The 18,433-nt window shown below is 48.3% G+C and overlaps 1 protein-coding gene across 3 annotated transcripts in view; it reads right to left on the minus strand.

Annotated features, from left to right (window-relative positions):
* Positions 1–18,433, minus strand: part of TTF2 (transcription termination factor 2) — a 143,758-nt gene that overhangs the window by 104,049 nt on the left and 21,276 nt on the right. For all 3 annotated transcript variants that reach the window (XM_063948739.1, XM_063948740.1, XM_063948741.1), the window contains exons 4-5: positions 1,974–2,057; positions 1,761–1,827 (exon numbers count right to left, since the gene is read on the minus strand). In XM_063948739.1, coding sequence (XP_063804809.1) covers positions 1,761–1,827; positions 1,974–2,057 — 151 coding nt within the window. The remainder of the gene's footprint in view (positions 1–1,760; positions 1,828–1,973; positions 2,058–18,433) is intronic.

Genomic DNA, 18,433 nt, shown 5'->3' on the forward strand with positions numbered 1-18,433 from the left:
CATCACCCAGAGTAACTGGCGGCAGCTCTGTATACTGTGTGATTAGGGGGACATCACCCAGAGTAACTGGCGGCAGCTCTGTATACTGTGTGATTACAGGGACATCACCCAGAGTAACTGGCGGCAGCTCTGTATACTGTGTGATTACAGGGACATCACCCAGAGTAACTGGCGGCAGCTCTGTATACTGTGTGATTACAGGGACATCACCCAGAGTAACTGGCGGCAGCTCTGTGTACTGTGTGATTACAGGGACATCACCCAGAGTAACTGGGGGCAGCTCTGTATACTGTGTGATTACAGGGACATCACCCAGAGTAACTGGGGGCAGCTCTGTGTACTGTGTGATTACAGGGACATCACCCAGAGTAACTGGGGGCAGCTCTGTATACTGTGTGATTACAGGGACATCACCCAGAGTAACTGGGGACAGCTCTGTGTACTGTGTGATTACAGGGACATCACCCAGAGTAACTGGCGGCAGCTCTGCGTACTGTGTGATTACAGGGACATCACCCAGAGTAACTGGCGGCAGCTCTGTGTACTGTGTGATTACAGGGACATCACCCAGAGTAACTGGCGGCAGCTCTGTGTACTGTGTGATTACAGGGACATCACCCAGAGTAACTGGCGGCAGCTCTGTGTACTGTGTGATTACAGGGACATCACCCAGAGTAACTGGGGGCAGCTCTGTATACTGTGTGATTACAGGGACATCACCCAGAGTAACTGGCGGCAGCTCTGTATACTGTGTGATTACAGGGACATCACCCAGAGTAACTGGCGGCAGCTCTGTATACTGTGTGATTACAGGGACATCACCCAGAGTAACTGGCGGCAGCTCTGTGTACTGTGTGATTACAGGGACACCACCCAGAGTAACTGGGTGCAGCTCTGTGTACTGTGTGATTACGGGGACATCACCCAGAGTAACTGGCGGCAGCTCTGTATACTGTGTGATTACAGGGACATCACCCAGAGTAACTGGGTGCAGCTCTGTGTACTGTGTGATTACGGGGACATCACCCAGAGTAACTGGGGGCAGCTCTGTATACTGTGTGATTACAGGGACATCACCCAGAGTAACTGGGGGCAGATCTGTATACTGTGTGATTACAGGGACATCACCCAGATTAACTGGCGGCAGCTCTGTGTACTGTGTGATTACAGGGACATCACCCAGAGTAACTGGGTGCAGCTCTGCACACTGTGTGATTACAGGGACACCACCCAGAGTAACTAGCGGCAGCTCTGTGTACTGTGTGATTACAGGGACATCACCCAGAGTAACTGGGGGCAGCTCTGTATACTGTGTGATTACACATCACCCAGAGTAACTGGCGGCAGCTCTGTATACTGTGTGATTACAGGGACATCATCCAGATTAACTGGCGGCAGCTCTGTGTACTGTGTGATTACAGGGACATCACCCAGAGTAACTGGGGGCAGCTCTGTATACTGTGTGATTACAGGGACATCACCCAGAGTATCTGGCGGCAGCTCTGTGTACTGTGTGATTACGGGGACATCACCCAGAGTAACTGGCGGCAGCTCTGTATACTGTGTGATTACAGGAACATCACCCAGGGTAACTGGCAGCAGCTCTGTATACTGTGTAATTACGGGGACATCACCCAGAGTAACTGGCAGCAGCTCTGTATACTGTGTGATTACAGGGACATCACCCAGAGTAACTGGCGGCAGCTCTTTATACTGTGATCACAGGTGTAATAATACGAGTAGTATGTTGGGGGTATTACCTGCCAAGGGATATTTCCACAGTACTTCTTCCCGTCACTCCTACTCTTCATACAGCGATAGTACAGGCTGTGGAGACAGTGATCGGAGACACGAAGTGAGTGGAAGCTCAGCGGTATATACTTACCCCATATGCTGGACATTACTCATCTGTATACTGCGTTACAGCAGCCTCTGCCCATCCCCATATTTCCCCACACACAAGCCGTCCTCACCTGTAGTCCCCAGAGTCCTGTGTCACCAGCGCCTGCAGCTCCACCAGGTAATCCTCGTGCAGCAGACAGTACGATGCCGGGAGACTAGACACAAAGCAGAGGTTATACAGACGTCAGGAGATCCCTATAATCCAGGAGATCCCTATAATCCAGGATACCTAGGATTTACACTGGTTCTGTGGCTAATGAAAACAAGTAAAACGCAGAACGGAATATAGTCAGCCACAGAAACTGTATATACCGGGTTCCAGCAGACTCCACAGAAGGAGCTCAACGCACCCCTGCAAGTCCTATATATGCCGAGCAGAAAAGAGGTTATCCCGGGATTCCTGCACCGCTGGTTTCCCAGATCTCCAGGGTCTCTCACAGCAGTGTCACACCAAACACTGCCCGCTGGCATCTCACCCCAGACTTAGGTGCTGCCGGTCTCCCGTATTGTTTCACAAGGGGCAGAACAGTCTGTACTTAGTATCAGTGCCCGCTTCCACCTGCTGCCGACGCGTTCAACCCTGATGCTGGACTGACCAGGCAAAGGCGGATGCCGTCCAGTCACCATTTATATAGAACGCAAAGGCTCTGGTTACCTTCTCCTTCCCATGGAACATCCCGCTCCCAGAGTATCATCACTACGTACTATCCCGCTCCCAGAGTATCATCACTACATATCATCCTGCTCCCAGAGTATCATCACTACGTATCATCCCGCTCCCAGAGTATCATCACTACGTACTATCCCGCTCCCAGAGTATCATCACTACGTATCATCCCGCTCCCAGAGTATCATCACTACGTATCATCCCGCTCCCAGAGTATCATCACTACATATCATCCTGCTCCCAGAGTATCATCACTACGTATCATCCCGCTCCCAGAGTATCATCACTACATATCATCCTGCTCCCAGAGTATCATCACTACGTACTATCCCGCTCCCAGAGTATCATCACTACATATCATCCTGCTCCCAGAGTATCATCACTACATATCATCCCGCTCCCAGAGTATCATCACTACATACTATCCCGCTCCCAGAGTATCATCACTACATATCATCCCGCTCCCAGAGTATCATCACTACATATCATCCCGCGCCCAGAGTATCATCACTATATATCATCCCGCTCCCAGAGTATCATCACTACATATCATCCCGCTCCCAGAGTATCATCACTACGTACTATCCCGCTCCCAGAGTATCATCACTAGGTACTATCCCGCTCCCAGAGTATCATCACTACGTATCATCCCGCGCCCAGAGTATCATCACTACATACTATCCCGCTCCCAGAGTATCATCACTACATATCATCCAGAGTAACTGGCGGCAGCGCCCAGAGTATCATCACTACATACCATCTCGCTCCCAGAGTATCATCACTACATATCATCCCGCTCCCAGAGTATCATCACTACATACCATCCCGCTCCCAGAGTATCATCACTACGTATCATCCCGCTCCCAGAGTATCATCACTACGTATCATCCCGCTCCCAGAGTATCATCACTACATATCATCCCGCTCCCAGAGTATCATCACTACATATCATCCCGCTCCCAGAGTATCATCACTATATCCCGCTCCCAGAGTATCATCACTACATATCATCCCGCTCCCAGAGTATCATCACTACATACCATCCCGCTCCCAGAGTATCATCACTACATACCATCCCGCTCCCAGAGTATCATCACTACGTATCATCCCGCTCCCAAAGTATCATCACTACGTATCATCCCGCTCCCAGAGTATCATCACTACATACCATCCCGCTCCCAGAGTATCATCACTACATACCATCCCGCTCCCAGAGTATCATCACTACATACCATCCCGCTCCCAGAGTATCATCACTACGTATCATCCCGCTCCCAGAGTATCATCACTACGTATCATCCCGCTCCCAGAGTATCATCACTACATATCATCCCGCTCCCAGAGTATCATCACTACATATCATCCCGCTCCCAGAGTATCATCACTATATCCCGCTCCCAGAGTATCATCACTACATATCATCCCGCTCCCAGAGTATCATCACTACATACCATCCCGCTCCCAGAGTATCATCACTACATACCATCCCGCTCCCAGAGTATCATCACTACGTATCATCCCGCTCCCAGAGTATCATCAGTACATATCATCCCGCTCCCAGAGTATCATCACTACATATCATCCCGCTCCCAGAGTATCATCACTACGTATCATCCCGCTCCCAGAGTATCATCACTACGTATCATCCCGCTCCCAGAGTATCATCACTACGTATCATCCCGCTCCCAGAGTATCACCACTACATACCATCCCGCTCCCAGAGTATCATCACTACATACCATCCCGCTCCCAGAGTATCATCACTACATATCATCCCGCTCCCAGAGTATCATCACTACGTATCATCCCGCTCCAAGAGTATCATCAGTACATATCATCCCGCTCCCAGACTATCATCACTACATATCATCCCGCTCCCAGAGTATCATCACTACATATCATCCCGCTCCCAGAGTATCATCACTACATATCATCCCGCTCCCAGAGTATCATCACTACATATCATCCCGCTCCCAGAGTATCATCACTACGTATCATCCCGCTCCCAGAGTATCATCACTACATACTATCCCGCTCCCAGAGTATCATCACTACATATCATCCCGCTCCCAGAGTATCATCACTACATACTATCCCGCTCCCAGAGTATCATCACTACATATCATCCCGCTCCCAGAGTATCATCACTACATATCATCCCGCTCCCAGAGTATCACTACATATCATCCCGCTCCCAGAGTATCATCACTACATATCATCCAGCTCCCAGAGTATCATCACTACATATCATCCCGCTCCCAGAGTATCACTACATATCATCCCGCTCCCAGAGTATCATCACTACACACTATCCCGCTCCCAGAGTATCATCACTACGTATCATCCCACTCCCAGAGTATCATCACCGCGTATCATCCCGCTCCCAGAGTATCATCACTACATATTATCCCGCTCCCAGAGCATCATCACCGCGTATCATCCCGCTCCCAGAGTATCATCCCGCTCCCAGAGTATCATCACTACATACAATCCCGCTCCCAGAGTATAATCACTACATATCATCCCGCTCCCAGAGTAGCATCACTACGTATCATCTCGCTCCCAGAGTATCATCACTACATACTATCCTGCTCCCAGAGTATCATCACTACGTATCATCCCACTCCCAGAGTATCATCACTACATATCATCCCGCTCCCAGAGTATCATCACTACATATCATCCCGCTCCCAGAGTATAATCACTACATATCATCCCGCTCCCAGAGTAACATCACTACATGCTATTCCGCTCCCAGGGTATCATCACTACGTATCATCCCGCTCCCAAAGTATCATCACTACGTATCATCCCGCTACCAGAGTATCATCACTACATACTACCCCGCTCCCAGAGTATAATCACTACATATCATCCCACTCCCAGAGTATCATCACTACATAATATCCTGCTCCCAGAGAATCATCAATACGTATCATCCCGCTCCCAGAGTATCATCACTACATACTATCACGCTCCCAGAGTATCATCACTACATATCATCCCGCTCCCAGAGTATCATCACTACATATCATCCCGCTCCCAGAGTATCATCACTACGTATCATCCCGCTCCCAGAGTATCATCACTACATACTATCACGCTCCCAGAGTATCACTACATATCATCCCGCTCCCAGAGTATCATCACTACATACTATCCTGCTCCCAGAGTATCATCACTACGTATCATCCCACTCCCAGAGTATCATCACTACATATCATCCCGCTCCCAGAGTATCATCACTACATATCATCCCGCTCCCAGAGTATCATCACCGCGTATCATCCCGCTCCCAGAGTATCATCACTACATACTCTCCCGCTCCCAGAGTATCATCACTACATATCATCCCGCTCCCAAAGTATCATCACTACATATCATCCCGCTCCCAAAGTATCATCACTACATATCATCCCGCTCCCAGAGTATCATCACCGCGTATCATCCCGCTCCCAGAGTATCATCACTACATATTATCCCGCTCCCAGAGCATCATCACCGCGTATCATCCCGCTCCCAGAGTATCATCCCGCTCCCAGAGTATCATCACTACATACAATCCCGCTCCCAGAGTATAATCACTACATATCATCCCGCTCCCAGAGTATCATCACTACGTATCATCCCACTCCCAGAGTATAATCACTACATATCATCCCGCTCCCAGAGTATAATCACTACATATCATCCCGCTCCCAGAGTATCATCACTACATATCATCCCGCTCCCAGAGTATCATCACTACATATCATCCCGCTCCCAGAGTATCATCACCGCGTATCATCCCGCTCCCAGAGCATCATCACTACATATTATCCCGCTCCCAGAGTATCATCACTACATATTATCCCGCTCCCAGAGTATCATCACCGCGTATCATCCCGCTCCCAGAGTATCATCACTACATACTATCCCGCTCCCAGAGTATAATCACTACATATCATCCCGCTCCCAGAGTAACATCACTACATGCTATCCCGCTCCCAGGGTATCACTACGTATCATCCCGCTCCCAGAGTATCATCACTACATACTATCCCGCTCCCAGAGTATCATCACTACGTATCATCCCGCTCCCAGAGTGTCATCACTACGTATCATCCCGCTCCCAGAGTATCATCACTACATATCATCCCGCTCCCAGAGTATCATCACTACGTATCATCCCGCTCCCATAGTATCATCACTACATATCATCCCGCTCCCAGAGTATCATCACTACGTATCATCCCGCTCCCAGAGTATCATCACTACATATCATCCCGCTCCCAGAGTATCATCGCCACATATCATCCCGCTCCCAGAGTATCATCACTACATATCATCCCGCTCCCAGAGTATCATCACTACGTATCATCCCGCTCCCAGAGTATTATCACTACGTATCATCCCGCTCCCAGAGTATCATCACTACGTATCATCCCGCTCCCAGAGTATCATCACTACGTATCATCCCGCTCCCATAGTATCATCACTACATATCATCCCGCTCCCAGAGTATCATCACTACGTATCATCCCGCTCCCAGAGTATTATCACTACATATCATCCCGCTCCCAGAGTATCATCACCACATATCATCCCGCTCCCAGAGTATCATCACTACATATCATCCCGCGCCCAGAGTATCATCACTACGTATCATCCCGCTCCCAGAGTGTCATCACTACGTATCATCCCGCTCCCAGAGTATCATCACTACATATCATCCCGCTCCCAGAGTATCATCACTACGTCTCATCCCGCTCCCTTAGTATCATCACTACATATCATCCCGCTCCCAGAGTATCATCACTACGTATCATCCCGCTCCCAGAGTATTATCACTACATATCATCCCGCTCCCAGAGTATCATCACTACATACTATCCCGCTCCCAGAGTATCATCACTACATATCATCCCGCTCCCAGAGTATCATCACTACATATCATCCCGCTCCCAGAATATCATCACTACGTATCATCCCGCTCCCAGAGTATCATCACTACATACTATCCCGCTCCCAGAGTATCATCACTACATACTATCCCGATCCCAGAGTATCATCACTACATACTATCCCGCTCCCAGAGTATCATCACTACATATCATCCCGCTCCCAGAGTATCATCACTACATATCATCCCGCTCCCAGAGTATCATCACTACGTACTATCCCGCTCCCAGAGTATCATCACTACATATCATCCCGCTCCCAGAGTATCATCACTACATATCATCCCGCTCCCAGAGTATCATCACTACGTATCATCCCGCTCCCATAGTATCATCACTACATATCATCCCGCTCCCAGAGTATCATCACTACGTATCATCCCGCTCCCAGAGTATTATCACTACATATCATCCCGCTCCCAGAGTATCATCACCCCATATCATCCCGCTCCCAGAGTATCATCACTACATATCATCCCGCGCCCAGAGTATCATCACTACGTATCATCCCGCTCCCAGAGTGTCATCACTACGTATCATCCCGCTCCCAGAGTATCATCACTACATATCATCCCGCTCCCAGAGTATCATCACTACGTATCATCCCGCTCCCATAGTATCATCACTACATATCATCCCGCTCCCAGAGTATCATCACTACGTATCATCCCGCTCCCAGAGTATTATCGCTACATATCATCCCGCTCCCAGAGTATCATCACTACATACTATCCCGCTCCCAGAGTATCATCACTACATATCATCCTGCTCCCAGAGTATCATCACTACATATCATCCCGCTCCCAGAATATCATCACTACGTATCATCCCGCTCCCAGAGTATCATCACTACATACTATCCCGCTCCCAGAGTATCATCACTACATACTATCACGCTCCCAGAGTATCATCACTACATATCATCCCGCTCCCAGAGTATCATCACTACACACTATCCCGCTCCCAGAGTATCATCACTACGTATCATCCCGCTCCCAGAGTATCATCACTACATACTATCCCGCTCCCAGAGTATCATCACTACATACTATCCCGATCCCAGAGTATCATCACTACATACTATCCCGCTCCCAGAGTATCATCACTACATATCATCCCGCTCCCAGAGTATCATCACTACATATCATCCCGCTCCCAGAGTATCATCACTACGTACTATCCCGCTCCCAGAGTATCATCACTACATATCATCCCGCTCCCAGAGTATCATCACTACATATCATCCCGCTCCCAGAGTATCATCACTACATATCATCCCGCTCCCAGAGTATCATCACTACATACTATCATCACTACATATCATCCTGCTCCCAGAGTGTCATCACTACGTATCATCCCGCTCCCAGAGTATCATCACTACATACTATCCCGCTCCCAGAGTATCATCACTACATATCATCCCGCTCCCAAAGTATCATCACTACATATCATCCCGCTCCCAGAGTATTATCACTACATACTCTCCCGCTCCCAGAGTATCATCACTACGTATCATCCCGCTCCCAGAGTATCATCACTACATATTATCCCGCTCCCAGAGTATCATCACTACATACTATCCAGCTCCCAGAGTATCATCACTACATATCATCCCGCTCCCAGAGTATCATCACTACATATTATCCCGCTCCCAGAGTATCATCACAGCGTATCATCCCGCTCCCAGAGTATCATCACTACATATCATCCCGCTCCCAGAGTATCATCACCGCGTATCATCCCGCTCCCAGAGCATCATCACTACATATTATCCCGCTCCCAGAGTATCATCACTACATATTATCCCGCTCCCAGAGTATCATCACCGCGTATCATCCCGCTTCCAGAGTATCATCACTACATACTATCCCGCTCCCAGAGTATAATCACTACATATCATCCCACTCCCAGAGTATCATCACTACGTATCATCTCGCTCCCAGAGTATCATCACTACATACTATCCTGCTCCCAGAGTATCATCACTACGTATCATCCCACTCCCAGAGTATCATCACTACATATCATCCCGCTCCCAGAGTATCATCACTACATATCATCCCGCTCCCAGAGTATCATCACTACATACTATCCCGCTCCCAGAGTATCATCACTACATACTATCACGCTCCAAGAGTATCATCACTACATATCATCCCGCTCCCAGAGTATCATCACTACATATCATCCCGCTCCCAGAGTATCATCACTACGTATCATCCCGCTCCCAGAGTATCATCACTACATACTATCCCGCTCCCAGAGTATCATCACTACATATCATCCCGCTCCCAGAGTATCATCACTACATACTATCATCACTACATATCATCCTGCTCCCAGAGTGTCATCACTACGTATCATCCCGCTCCCAGAGTATCATCACTACATACTATCCCGCTCCCAGAGTATCATCACTACATATCATCCCGCTCCCAAAGTATCATCACTACATATCATCCCGCTCCCAAAGTATCATCACTACATATCATCCCGCTCCCAGAGTATTATCACTACATACTCTCCCGCTCCCAGAGTATCATCACTACGTATCATCCCGCTCCCAGAGTATCATCACTACATATTATCCCGCTCCCAGAGTATCATCACTACATACTATCCAGCTCCCAGAGTATCATCACTACATATCATCCCGCTCCCAGAGTATCATCACTACATATTATCCCGCTCCCAGAGTATCATCACAGCGTATCATCCCGCTCCCAGAGTATCATCACTACATATCATCCCGCTCCCAGAGTATCATCACCGCGTATCATCCCGCTCCCAGAGCATCATCACTACATATTATCCCGCTCCCAGAGTATCATCACTACATATTATCCCGCTCCCAGAGTATCATCACCGCGTATCATCCCGCTTCCAGAGTATCATCACTACATACTATCCCGCTCCCAGAGTATAATCACTACATATCATCCCACTCCCAGAGTATCATCACTACGTATCATCCCGCTCCCAGAGTATCATCACTACATATCATCCCGCTCCCAGAGTATCATCACTACATATCATCCCGCTCCCAGAGTATCATCACTACATATCATCCCGCTCCCAGAGTATCATCACTACATATCATCCCGCTCCCAGAGTATCACTACATATCATCCCGCTCCCAGAGTATCATCACTACACACTATCCCGCTCCCAGAGTATCATCACTACGTATCATCCCACTCCCAGAGTATCATCACCGCATATCATCCCGCTCCCAGAGTATCATCACTACATATTATCCCGCTCCCAGAGCATCATCACCGCGTATCATCCCGCTCCCAGAGTATCATCCCGCTCCCAGAGTATCATCACTACATACAATCCCGCTCCCAGAGTATAATCACTACATATCATCCCGCTCCCAGAGTATCATCACTACGTATCATCTCGCTCCCAGAGTATCATCACTACATACTATCCTGCTCCCAGAGTATCATCACTACGTATCATCCCACTCCCAGAGTATCATCACTACATATCATCCCGCTCCCAGAGTATCATCACTACATATCATCCCGCTCCCAGAGTATAATCACTACATATCATCCCGCTCCCAGAGTAACATCACTACATGCTATCCCGCTCCCAGGGTATCATCACTACGTATCATCCCGCTCCCAAAGTATCATCACTACGTATCATCCCGCTACCAGAGTATCATCACTACATACTATCCCGCTCCCAGAGTATAATCACTACATATCATCCCACTCCCAGAGTATCATCACTACATAATATCCTGCTCCCAGAGTATCATCACTACGTATCATCCCGCTCCCAGAGTATCATCACTACATACTATCCCGCTCCCAGAGTATCATCACTACATACTATCACGCTCCCAGAGTATCATCACTACATATCATCCCGCTCCCAGAGTATCATCACTACATATCATCCCGCTCCCAGAGTATCATCACTACGTATCATCCCGCTCCCAGAGTATCATCACTACATACTATCACGCTCCCAGAGTATCATCACTACATATCATCCCGCTCCCAGAGTATCATCACTACATACTATCCTGCTCCCAGAGTATCATCACTACGTATCATCCCACTCCCAGAGTATCATCACTACATATCATCCCGCTCCCAGAGTATCATCACCACATATCATCCCGCTCCCAGAGTATCATCACTACATATCATCCCGCGCCCAGAGTATCATCACTACGTATCATCCCGCTCCCAGAGTGTCATCACTACGTATCATCCCGCTCCCAGAGTGTCGTCACTACGTATCATCCCGCTCCCAGAGTATCATCACTACGTATCATCCCGCTCCCAGAGTATCATCACTACGTATCATCCCGCTCCCATAGTATCATCACTACATATCATCCCGCTCCCAGAGTATCATCACTACGTATCATCCCGCTCCCAGAGTATCATCACTACATATCATCCCGCTCCCAGAGTATCATCACCACATATCATCCCGCTCCCAGAGTATCATCACTACATATCATCCCGCGCCCAGAGTATCATCACTACGTATCATCCCGCTCCCATAGTATCATCACTACATATCATCCCGCTCCCAGGGTATCATCACTACGTATCATCCCGCTCCCATAGTATCATCACTACATATCATCCCGCTCCCAGAGTATCATCACTACATATCATCCCGCTCCCAGAGTATCATCACTACATATCATCCCGCTCCCAGAGTATCATCACTACATATCATCCCGCGCCCAGAGTATCATCACTACGTATCATCCCGCTCCCAGAGTGTCATCACTACGTATCATCCCGCTCCCAGAGTATCATCACTACATATCATCCCGCGCCCAGAGTATCATCACTACGTATCATCCCGCTCCCAGAGTATCATCACTACATATCATCCCGCTCCCAGAGTATCATCACTACGTATCATCCCGCTCCCATAGTATCATCACTACATATCATCCCGCTCCCAGAGTATCATCACTACGTATCATCCCGCTCCCAGAGTATTATCACTACATATCATCCCGCTCCCAGAGTATCATCACTACATACTATCCCGCTCCCAGAGTATCATCACTACATATCATCCTGCTCCCAGAGTATCATCACTACATATCATCCCGCTCCCAGAATATCATCACTACGTATCATCCCGCTCCCAGAGTATCATCACTACATATCATCCCGCGCCCAGAGTATCATCACTACGTATCATCCCGCTCCCAGAGTATCATCACTACACACTATCCCGCTCCCAGAGTATCATCACTACGTATCATCCCGCTCCCAGAGTATCATCACTACATACTATCCCGCTCCCAGAGTATCATCACTACATACTATCCCGATCCCAGAGTATCATCACTACATACTATCCCGCTCCCAGAGTATCATCACTACATATCATCCCGCTCCCAGAGTATCATCACTACATATCATCCCGCTCCCAAAGTATCATCACTACGTACTATCCCGCTCCCAGAGTATCATCACTACATATCATCCCGCTCCCAGAGTATCATCACTACATATCATCCTGCTCCCAGAGTGTCATCACTACGTATCATCCCGCTCCCAGAGTATCATCACTACATATCATCCCGCTCCCAAAGTATCATCACTACATATCATCCCGCTCCCAGAGTATCATCACTACATACTCTCCCGCTCCCAGAGTATCATCACTACGTATCATCCCGCTCCCAGAGTATCATCACTACATATTATCCCGCTCCCAGAGTATCATCACTACATACTATCCAGCTCCCAGAGTATCATCACTACATATTATCCCGCTCCCAGAGTATCATCACCGCGTATCATCCCGCTCCCAGAGTATCATCCCGCTTCCAGAGTATCATCACTACATACTATCCCGCTCCCAGAGTATAATCACTACATATCATCCCACTCCCAGAGTATCATCACTACGTATCATCTCGCTCCCAGAGTATCATCACTACATACTATCCTGCTCCCAGAGTATCATCACTACGTATCATCCCACTCCCAGAGTATCATCACTACATATCATCCCGCTCCCAGAGTATCATCACTACATATCATCCCGCTCCCAGAGTATCATCACTACATACTATCCCGCTCCCAGAGTATCATCACTACATACTATCACGCTCCAAGAGTATCATCACTACATATCATCCCGCTCCCAGAGTATCATCACTACGTATCATCCCGCTCCCAGAGTATCATCACTACATACTATCCCGCTCCCAGAGTATAATCACTACATATCATCCCACTCCCAGAGTATCATTACTACATATCATCCCGCTCCCAGAGTAGAATCACTACATATCATCCCACTCCCAGAGTATCATCACTACATACTATCCTGCTCCCAGAGTATCATCACTACGCATCATCCCGCTCCCAGAGTATCATCACTACATATCATCCCGCTCCCAGAGTATCATCACTACATATCATCCCGCTCCCAGAGTATAATCACTACATATCATCCCGCTCCCAGAGTAACATCACTACATGCTATCCCGCTCCCAGGGTATCATCACTACGTATCATCCCGCTCCCAAAGTATCATCACTACGTATCATCCCGCTACCAGAGTATCATCACTACATACTATCCCGCTCCCAGAGTATCATCACTACATACTATCCCGCTCCCAGAGTATCATCACTACATACTGGCCCTCATTCCGAGTTGATCGCTCGGTATTTTTCATCGCATCGCAGTGAAATTCCGCTTAGTACGCATGCGCAATATTCGTACTGCGACTGCGCCAAGTAATTTTACAATGGAGATAGTATTTTTACTCACGGCTTTTTCTTCGCTCCGGCGATCGTAATGTGATTGACAGGAAATGGGTGTTACTGGGCGGAAACAGGCCGTTTTATGGGCGTGCGGGAAAAAACGCTACCGTTTCCGGAAAAAACGCAGGAGTGGCCGGGGAAACGGGGGAGTGTCTGGGCGAACGCTGGGTGTGTTTGTGACGTCAAAACAGGAACGACAAGCACTGAACTGATCGCACAGGCAGAGTAAGTCTGAAGCTACTCTGAAACTGCTAAGTAGTTAGTAATCGCAATATTGCGAATACATCGGTCGCAATTTTAAGAAGCTAAGATTCACTCCCAGTAGGCGGCGGCTTAGCGTGTGTAACTCTGCTAAAATCGCCTTGCGAGCGATCAACTCGGAATGAGGGCCACTATCCCGCCCCCAGAGTATCATCACTACGTACTATCCCGCCCCCAGAGTATCATCACTACGTACTATCCTGCTCCCAGAGTACCATCCCTACGTATCATCCCGCTCCCAGAATATCATCACTACATATCATCCCATTCCCAGAGTACCATCCCTACGTATCATCCCGCTCCCAGAGTATCATCACTACATATCATTCCGCTCCCAGAGTATCATCACTACGTATCATCCCACTCCCAGAGTATCATCACTACATATCATCCCGCTCCCAGAGTATCATCACTACATATCATCCTGCTTACAGAGTATAATCACTACATATCATCCCGCTCCCAGAGTAACATCACTACATGCTATCCCGCTCCCAGGGTATCATCACTATGTATCATCCCGCTCCCAGAGTATCATCACTACGTACTATCCCGCTCCCAGAGTATCATCACTACATATCATCCCGCTCCCAGAGTATCACTACATATCATCCCGCTCCCAGAGTATCATCACTACATATCATCCCGCTCCCAGAGTATCATCACTACATACTATCACGCTCCCAGAGTATCATCACTACATATCATCCCGCTCCCAGAGTATCATCACTACGTACTATCCCGCTCCCAGAGTATCATCACTACATATCATCCCGCTCCCAGAGTATCATCACTACATATCATCCCGCTCCCAGAGTATCATCACTACATATCATCCCGCTCCCAGAGTATCATCACTACGTATCATCCCGCTCCCAGAGTATCATCACTACGCATCATTCCGCTCCCAGAGTATCATCACTACGTATCATCCCGCTCCCAGAGTATCATCACTACATATCATCCCGCTCCCAGAGTATCATCACTACATATCATCCCGCTCCCAGAGTATCATCACTACGTATCATCCCGCTCCCAGAGTATCATCACTACGCATCATTCCGCTCCCAGAGTATCATCACTACGTATCATCCCGCTCCCATAGTATCATCACTACATATCATCCCGCTCCTAGAGTATCACCACTACATACTATCCAGCTCCCAGAGTATCACCACTACGTATCATCCCGCTCCCAGAGTATCACCACTACGTATCATCCCGCTCCCAGAGTATCATCACTACATACTATCCTGCTCCCAGAGTATCATCACTACGTATCATCCCGCTCCCAGAGTATCATCACTGCATATCATCCCGCTCCCAGAGTATCATCACTACATATCATCCCACTCCCAGAGTATCATCACTACATATCATCCCGCTCCCAGAGTATCATCATTACATACTATCACGCTCCCAGAGTATCATCACTACATACTATCCTGCTCCCAGAGTATCATCATTACATACTATCACGCTCCCAGAGTATCATCACTACGTATCATCCCGCTCCCAGAGTATCATCACTACATATCATCCCGCTCCCAGAGTATCATCACTACGTATCATCCCACTCCCAGAGTATCATCACTACATACTAACCTGCTCCCAGAGTATCATCACCGCGTATCATCCCGCTCCCAGAGTATCATCACTACGTATCATCCCACTCCCAGAGTATCATCACTACATACTAACCTGCTCCCAGAGTATCATCCCACTCCCAGAGTATCATCACTACATATCATCCCGCTCCCAGAGTATAATCACTACATATTATCCCGCTCCCAGAGTATCATCACCGCGTATCATCCCGCTCCCAGAGTATCATGCCGCTCCCAGAGTATCATCACTACATACTATCCCGCTCCCAGAGTATCATCACTACATATCATCCCGCTCCCAGAGTATCATCACTACATACTATCCTGCTCCCAGAGTATCATCACTACGTATCATCCCACTCCCAGAGTATCATCACTACATATCATCCCGCTCCCAGAGTATTATCACTACATATCATCCCGCTCCCTGAGTATAATCACTACATATCATCCCACTCCCAGAGTAACATCACTACATGCTATCCCGCTCCCAGGGTATCATCACTACGTATCATCCCGCTCCCAGAGTATCATCACTACGTATCATCCCGCTCCCAGAGTATCATCCCTACATATCATCCCGCTCCCAGAGTATCATCACTACATATCATCCCGCTCCCAGAGTATAATCACTACATATCATCCTGCTCCCAGAGTATTATCACTACATATTATCCCGCTCCCAGAGTATCATCACTACATACTATCCCGCTCCCAGAGTATCATCACTACGTATCATCCTGCTCCCAGAGTATCATCACTACGTATCATCCTGCTCCCAGAGTATTATCACTACATATCATCCCGCTCCCAGAGTATCATCACTACATATCATCCCGCTCCCATAGTATCATCACTACATACTATTCTGCTCCCAGAGTATCATCACTACATATCATCCCGCTCCCAGAGATCATCACTACATGTCATCCCGCTCCCAGAGTATCATCACTACATATCATCCCGCTCCCAAAGTATTATCACTACATATCATCCCGCTCCCAGAGTATCATCACTACGTATCATCCTGCTCCCAGAGTATCATCACTACGTATCATCCCGCTCCCAGAGTATTATCACTACATACTATTCTGCTCCCAGAGTATCATCACTACATATTATCCCGCTCCCAGAGTATCATCACTACATATCATCCCGCTCCCAAAGTATTATCACTACATATCATCCCGCTCCCAGAGTATCATCACTACATATCATCGCGCGGCCACGAGAAACGGAGCAGTCCCTACATTCATATCGCGACCACAAGACACCGAGCAGTCCCTATATTCATCACTCAACCACTAGACAAGGAGAAGTCCCTACATTCATCCTTCAACCACTAGACACGGAGAAGTCCCGACGTTCATCCCTCAACCACTTGATGCGGAGCAGTCCCTACATTCATCCCTCCCCGATTCCTAGACACAGAGCATTCCCTAAATTCATCCCTCCCCGATTCCTAGACACAGAGCATTCCCTAAATTCATCCCTCCCCGATTCCTAGACAGAGCAGTCCCAACATTCATACCTCCCCGATTACTAGACACAGAGCAGTCCCTACATTCATCACTCAACCACGAGACACAGAGCAGTCCCTACATGCATCCCTCAACCACTAGACACGGAGCAGTCCCTACATTCATCCCTCAACCACAAGACACGGAGCAGTCCCGACATTCATCCCTCAACCACTAGACATGGAGCAGTCCCGACATTGATACCTCCCCGATTCCTAGACACAGAGCAGTCCCTACATTCATAACTCAACCACGAGACACAGAGCATTCCCTACATTCATCACTCAACCACGAGACACAGAGCAGTCCCAACATTCATCCCTTCCAGACTCCAATACACGGAGAAGTCCCAACATTCATCCTTCAACCACTAGACACGGAGCAGTTCCGACATTCATCCCTCAATCACTAGACACGGAGCAGTCCCGACATTCATCCCTCAACCACTAGACACTAAGCAGTCCCCATATTCATTCCTCCCCGACTCCAATACACAGAGCAGTCCCTACATTCATCCCTCCCCGAATTCCTAGACACAGAGCAATCCCGACACTCATCACTCCCCGATTCCTAGACACAGAGTAGTCCCTACATTCATCACTCAACCACGAGACACAGAGCAGTCTCAACATTCATCCTTTCCAGACTCCAATACACGGAGCAGTCCCAACATTCATCCCTCAACCACGAGACACGGAGCAGTCCCTACATTCATCCCTCAACCACTAGACACGGAGCAGTCCCGACATTCATCCCTC

Source organism: Pseudophryne corroboree (assembly GCF_028390025.1).
Source record: "Pseudophryne corroboree isolate aPseCor3 chromosome 2 unlocalized genomic scaffold, aPseCor3.hap2 SUPER_2_unloc_1, whole genome shotgun sequence".
NCBI classification, from domain to species: domain Eukaryota; kingdom Metazoa; phylum Chordata; class Amphibia; order Anura; family Myobatrachidae; genus Pseudophryne; species Pseudophryne corroboree.